Here is a 7,492-nt window from a genome sequence, read left to right on the forward strand (position 1 = left end):
AGCAAACACGCATGGGCACATGAAAAAAAAAGGAGTACACATGGAAAAGAAGACTTCTTACCAGAATATTGTGAAACCGTATTGTAATATCCAGCCGTCCATGCATATATAAATTCAACCGGAGCTTGAAGTTCTTACCAGAGCTTGCTTGCTGAAGTAGCTGCTTACCTAGGAAGAGAGAAAATTCATAGCTCATCCATCACCATGGCAACACGGCCGGGCCCTTTGACCGAATGGCCATGGCATTGGATGGGCAGCTTCAAGGTATGTTATATTTTGTCTCTCTGATACTAGTTGTGGGTTCCGAAAGGTAGGACATGACGTTTTATTTTGTCTATCTAAATTCATGTTCATATATTGAGTAACATCCTCTCTCTCTCTCTCTCTCTCTCTCTCTCTCTCTCTCTCTCTCTCTCTCTCTCTCTCTCTCTCTCTCTCTCTCTCTCTCTCTCTCTCTTCTCTAGAATATATATCCTTCAGAAAAGGTAACATTAAATTAAAGAAAGTTTTATATGCATCGCAATGTCAAGTGGAACCGGAATTACATGAAGAGTTCATGTTGCAGTGAACACTTGTGTTATCAAATAATTATAATTACCTGTATTTTTAAATTGCAAATAGAGTATTATGTTCTAGCATAAGCGTTCCAGTCTCATCTTGCCAATTCACCGAGTACTTTTCAGTTTTACATGTTCCAGAAATGCTGCTTCAAGAAAACGATGGAAGTAAACAGTAGTACTCCCTCCGATCCAAAATAAGTGTTGTGATTTTAGTTCAAATTTCTATTTATTTTTTATTTGAGCTCTTTTACGGTACCCTTAAACTAACACAGACAGTCTATTTTTATCAATCCGATGGTCAATATGATGTTGTACTCCATCTATTGTTCCACGGAGTACCAAGGTGAAAAGTAACGGAGTACCTTGGTCAAAAGGGCAAAATAGTAATCGCAACAATCATTTGTTATTTCTGGGTATTTTAGTATTTTCTCTGGTTCGTACGAATGACATGCAGCCCTCGTTTACGTCCACGAACACCGCCGCCGCCACCATGCTCGTCCCTCCACAATCAGGTCCGTCGACCTCGCTCGCCCCCACGATCTGCTCCGTCTTTCTCCATTTCTTTATGCCTCGACCTCCACGAACGACACCCCTAGCACCCACGATCTGATCCATCATCTTCAGAGTAGGTACAAATTCCCATGGAGTGAAGAGAAATTTGGATCTGGCTGGGATCGGTGGCGCCTCCGAGACTCTCGGTTGGGATGCAGGATCGAGATATTTGTTTGGAAACTAAGTCGGGGCCGTGAGATCCGAAATTATTGGCCTCTATCAGGATGAGATGACACAAAAAAGGCCCAACGTAACCTTTGGAAAATGACTAAGTTACCCCTCGTCATGGACCGCCGGATTCGTTTGGTACTCCAGTCTATGCTATGGGAGGACCAGGGTACCGTAAAAGTGCTCTTTTATTTTTTTATGAGGTACTCCCTCTGTGTCAAATGTAAGACGGCATTTGCGTCTCAATCTAAACCAAAAAAAAAAAGCCTCACATTTTGATACAGAGGAAGTACCATTCTATTTTGCACTGACTAATTTTAGAAAACACAAGAAATAGAGAGGAAAGGGACCTTTGACAAATTCCTTGCTTCTTTGCAGTGTGGGTAGCAACCACTGAAAAAAATAGCACGCTATAACCTCGCTAATAGCACGTTATAGCATCTTGAGAATTGTCTCGCTAAATATATCAGTGTACAGCGTCTCGCTAATAGCACGCTATAGCACGATATAGCACGCTAATAGCATATTTTGAGGTCGGCGCTATTTTGCTGTAGCACGCTGTTTTTTTCATTGGTAGCAACCTGAGTACAATAACATATGCGCCTCTAAAATCTCTGATAGCAGCAATCAAATCATAGAGATGCACGTATTGCTGGGCAGCTCAAGTCCTTCTCATGAAACCTTGAACTGTCTTTGTTCCTTGGCCTTGCGATCCTAATATGAATTGCCTGCAGTAGCTTTATTTTTCAAGTAGAATGACATACACAAACCTCCTTTTCACTTCAAAACCAAGACGTTTGCAAACTTAAAGCCACGACAACTTCCAAACGGTCACAGATCTAATTGCCACATGCTATACGCCGCTGATTAACTCCCAATTTCCCATTCATCAATGTCACATGATATTCTAACCATGCATCGCACATATGTAGTACCTGGTCTTGGCGCCCGCGGCATTGCACACTGCGCACAGTGTGGTCACCAAGGGGTGGGGAGACATGAACCTAGTATACGCCGCCATGTTACCAGCTCTGCTTTTGAGGTTGTTCCACAACCAGATCTAGATCAGCTTGTCTCGCCACCAGACCGCACGGAGGAAGCACATCATTGTTGACCGCAGCCTTGAATTCGACCAGGTCGACCGGGAGAGATCCTGGTAAGTGATATATATTCACAGCCTGCTATACATTCACTTCTATCACACTCAAATTACCTGAAATCTAAAAGATGATATGTTGCGTGTAATGCTAATAAGTCATCCTTACCATTCTGTACAGGGATGACCAGGCCATCCTTGCTACGCTGTTTTTCTACGTGGCCTATGCGGCCATCCCGAGTGTCAGACTCATGCCAATGTGGGAAACAAAGGGAGCTATCATCATGGCGTTGCTTCACGTAGGACCTGTTGAGTTTATCTACTATTGGTTCCACAGGGCGCTGCACCACCATTTCCTCTACTCCCGCTACCACTCCCACCACCATGCCTCCATCGTCACAGAGCCTATAACAGGTAAGTGACCTCATTCAGAGATGAGAGGGTTAATACAACGATGCATAATGCCACCAACTTATTCACAAACAAGGATCGCACAAAAAAAATCATTTCATTACTAGTGGCATTAAGTTCACAAGTGTCTAGATTATACTTGGTTCGGGTAACAAATCATTGTGTTAAGTTCACAAACAAGGATCGCACAAAAAAATCATTTCATTACTAGTGGCATTAAGTTCACAAGTGTCTAGATTATACTTGCTTCAGGTTGAGTTCACAAGAGTCTAGATTTCCAAATATTGTACACAATACAGATTCACCTTTAAGATTTAAACTGTGCTAGAAAGAAACAAAAAATGCGAAAAAAGGAAAAGAAAGAGTCGAACTATGTCATGAATGAAATGCGGCGGCACTAAAAATCCACGATATATGCATGTTGCATGGTACAGACACTCTTATGTTCAAATCGGACGGATGTTAGTTGACCAGGCTAGCAAATCCAATGGCTAAAACAATTTGGATGGCATGGAAGCACACATGTACAGAAAAATAGCAATTAATGACTTGTAGTGTGGTTTCTCTGTAAAAGATATATAGATATTGCAACCAATTAGACCAATTTGTGTTCTAAAACTGCCAAAAACCACTAGACGTTTTTTATGGAAATGCTAAAAATATGATGTCAGATTTTTACGCATGAGAAATGAAACATTTTTTATGTCGAATTACCGTATTGCAAGCATAGCAATTCCATTCAGCGAGCATGACAAAATCCTGGAAAAAAAACTGAACATGCCAGTAGTTGCCATGCTTGCTGAAGGAAATTGCCAGGCTCGTGTGAAGTAATTTGCCATAAAAACGTTCAATTTGGCATGTTTAAAAAACTGACATCAGACCTTTTTAAGATAATAACCACTAGATATAAATGACATCTGAAAGCATCTGTACATGCATCAAAGTCTCGTTGGTTGGAGTTACAATATCTATTCTCATCCCAGGAGTATAAGAAGTTCAAAGCATAGATATGTCCAAAATAAAAAATAGAAGAATCATGATAACATTCTGAGACCAAAAATACTATTCAGAAATGAGGTCTTTACCATCTTGGTCCTTCCAAAAACAGTCCAGTTCAGATTTCTCTACATGTTCTATTGCTTAACAAATCTCGAAGTGATTGTTGCGTTAACAATTATTGTTCTGTTTTGCATAAAGCATCTTGATTTGGTATATATGAAGCTTTAAATCTAATGAAATTTTACCATATGATTGGCAGCTGTCATCCATCCATTTGTTGAAACCTTAGCTTACTTCCTGTTATTTTCGATCCCCATGCTGATACCAATTTATATGGGATATGGTTCTGTCTTGGGTGTTGTCCTATACCTAGCTTACAACGACTTCATAAATAATATGGGACGCTGCAATTTTGAGTTGCTCCCAAAGTGGATCTTCCAACGTTTCCCTCCTGTCAAGTATCTCATGTACACTCCATCGTAAGTATAGCATTTTAAGTTCAACCTTGCAATCATGTTAGTGATGAGACTTTAGGTCCATTATGTTCTTACTGAAATTTTACCAGTGCATACTGCAAACATGAACAAATAGTTGAAATCTTTGGACATAGCTTCATAAAACCACAAACCTAATTATTCAAAGGTATTTTCCATTCTCCCCATAGGTATCATTCTCTCCATCATACAAAGTTTCGTACAAACTACTCATTGGCTATGCCAATCTATGACTACATATTCAACACCATGGACAAGTCAACTGACGAGCTGTATGAGAGAACACTGATTGGAACAGAGGAAACACCAGATGTTGTTCACTTGACGCATATGACCACCTTGCAATCGACTTATCATCTAAGGGTTGGGATTGCATCTGTAGCCTCTCGGCCCTCAGATAACCATGTATGGTATATGTGGATGATATGGCCAATGGCATGCCTATCAATGGTACTGGCATGGGTTTATGGATCATCTGCGTTTGTCGTTGAAAGTCTCAAGCTGAAGAAGATCATGATGCAAACATGGGTGATACCAAGATACAACTTCCAGGTAATGGATTTTCCACGTTACATGAATCCAATACCTTCATAGTGTTGTAAACTGATAGGATTTTATCCATCTGCAGTATAGCCTTATTAGGGAGAGGGAATCCATCAACAGGTTAATTGAGCAGGCAATATGAGATGCGGATGGAAGAGGGGTCAAAGTGCTCAGTCTTGGACTTTTCAATCAGGCATATTGACAAAACGTTTCTTTCTTAACCACCACCCTTTTCACTTTGAGTGAGATTTTGATGAATTTCACTGAATAACAATAATTTTAGTAGAGACAAGAATCTTTATATTTCGATCAAAATATTCAGTCATTTCAGTTAAACACAAGAATACAAATATTTTCAAAATATTCAGTTTTTTTATTTCGAGTGAACATCTCGGTCCTTTGGCCGGAATACAAACTGATATCATTAAAATTCAGTAATTCTGGTAGGTGCTGAAATATTTCTCAAAGTGAAGTTAAAACCACGTGCTAACTCACTCTTCATACATTCTTCCACGTGACACCTAACTTCTGATCAGGTCACAAAACATTCAGAAATGTTGGCAAAAAACTATGTAAGGACAACCTTTTGATTAGTCCGACCAGTTTGTGGAACTAATACGGTTTTGACTAGAAGTGCTACAAGAGTCAGATGCACTTTTTAAACACAGATGATTAGCACAAATATATTAACCCTCACATTTTTGGTCCCAGGAAAGACAACTCAACGGAAGTGGTGAATTATTTACACAAAAATATCCAAAATTGAGAGTTCGACTTGTTGACGGAAGTGGCTTAGCAACAGCAGTTGTTCTCAAGAGCATCCCATTGGATACAAAGCGGGTGTTTCTCTGTGGAGGCGGTTCTAAGGTAGCACATGCCACAGCTACAGCTTTATGTGAGAGAGGTGTCCAGGTACCTACCTTTCACCTTGCTACTTTGTTGATTTCGTTTAGTTGCTCACTTTTTGTATGAGTTGGTCCCATTCCTTGAAAGAATGACTATAAATATACGCAATTTTGTGTAGGTAATCATGAACCAAAATAAGGAATATGACATGCTCAAATTGCGAGTTGCAGAGAGCAGCACTGCCTATCTGAAATTCTCCAGTGATGAGATACCTCAGGTAAAGTGAAAGTTATACAGAAAAAGGAATTAAAACCCTCAAGAAGCTTTCTAGCTAGGGTGCATATATGGTAAGTGGAGTATATGTAATTAAGTATAACTACTAGAGATATTAGACAATACAGTGAATGCTTATAAAACATTGCTACCCCCCCCCCCCCCACCCCCGTGTTTTTGTTTTACGGAAAACAGTAGCAAACATTATGCTATTGTGTCATCTGCCAGCTAGGAAGAAAAGAAACACTCTGATAAGCAATAAATTCAATAATTACTTCTTCATTGCTACAAATCTGGATAGGAGATATCATAGATGATAAGCAACAAATGGGGGCACCAAGAGGAGCAACATTTATTCCTACGTCACAGTTTCCCTTTAAGAAGATACGCAAGGATTGCACTTACTTGAGTAACCCTCCAATGAAGATCCCAGAGGCAATGCAGAACGTCCATACCTGTGAGATGCTAGCAGTATATATATGTTCTCATTGCCTTTTTGCGAAAATAGATGATCTCATTGCCTGATTATGTAAATTTTGTGATAGGGAAATAGGACATTTGACATACACAGTTCTTATCCAAGATTAGAATAGATAATCTGATAATCTTATCCAAGGAAATATGCCCTAGAGGCAATAATAAAGTTATTATTTATTTCCTTATATCATGATAAATGTTTATTATTCATGCTAGAATTGTATTAACCAGAAACATAATACTTGTGTGAATACATAGACAAACAGAGTGTCACTAGTGTGCCTCTACTTGACTAGCCCGTTGATCAAAGATGGTTATGTTTCCTAGCCATTGACATGAGTTGTCATTTGATTAACGGGATCACATCATTAGGAGAATTATGTGATTGACTTGACCCATTCTGTTAGCTTAGCACTCGATCGTTTAGTATGTTGCTATTGCTTTCTTCATGACTTATACATGTTCCTATGACTATGAGATTATGCTACTCCCGTTTACCGGAGGAACACTTTGTGTGCTACCAAACGTCACAACGTAACTGGGTGATTATAAAGGTGCTCTACAGGTGTCTCCGAAGGTACTTGTTGGGTTGGCGTATTTCGAGATTAGGATTTGTCACTCCGATCGTCAGAGAGGTATCTCTGGGCCCACTCGGTAATGCACATCACTTAAGCCTTGCAAACATTGCAACTAATGAGTTAGTTGTGGCATGATGTATTACGGAACGAGTAAAGAGACTTGCCGGTAACGAGAATGAACTAGGTATTGAGATACCGACGATCGAATCTCGGGCAAGTAACATACCGATGACAAACGGAACAACGTATGTTGTTATGCGGTCTGACCGATAAAGATCTTCGTAGAATAAGTGGGAGCCAATATGAGCATCCAGGTTCCTCTATTGGTTATTGACCGAAGACGTGTCTTGGTCATGTCTACATAGTTCTCGAACCCGTAGGGTCCGCACGCTTAAAGTTTCGATGACGGTTATATTATGAGTTTATGAGTTTTGATGTACCGAAGGTTGTTTGGAGTCCTAGATGTGATCACGGACATGACGAGGAGTCTCGAAA

The 7,492-nt window shown here is 39.9% G+C and overlaps 1 protein-coding gene across 1 annotated transcript; it reads left to right on the plus strand.

Moving 5' to 3' along the window:
* The first annotated feature begins 204 nt into the window (after positions 1-204).
* LOC109745874 (very-long-chain aldehyde decarbonylase GL1-7-like) lies at positions 205-6,535 on the plus strand. Its single transcript, XM_073503220.1, has 10 exons — positions 205-264; positions 1,015-1,072; positions 2,213-2,322; positions 2,366-2,436; positions 2,558-2,790; positions 4,046-4,265; positions 4,451-4,832; positions 5,535-5,735; positions 5,848-5,946; positions 6,488-6,535. Exons 1-10 carry the CDS (start codon positions 205-207, stop codon positions 6,533-6,535), a joined length of 1,482 nt encoding a protein of 493 aa, XP_073359321.1.
* Positions 6,536-7,492: the final 957 nt, after the last annotated feature.

This window comes from Aegilops tauschii, chromosome 7 (genome assembly GCF_002575655.3).
Source record: "Aegilops tauschii subsp. strangulata cultivar AL8/78 chromosome 7, Aet v6.0, whole genome shotgun sequence".
Lineage (NCBI taxonomy): Eukaryota > Viridiplantae > Streptophyta > Magnoliopsida > Poales > Poaceae > Aegilops > Aegilops tauschii.

Coding starts and splice junctions, on each gene's coding strand:
- LOC109745874 (XM_073503220.1), top strand. CDS start 205: ATGGCAACACGGCCGGGCCCTTTGACCGAATGGCCATGGCATTGGATG. Junction 2,323..2,365: donor TTACCAGCTCTGCTTTTGAG/GTTGTTCCACAA, acceptor TCTCGCCACCAG/ACCGCACGGAGGAAGCACAT. Junction 2,791..4,045: donor CGTCACAGAGCCTATAACAG/GTAAGTGACCTC, acceptor TATGATTGGCAG/CTGTCATCCATCCATTTGTT.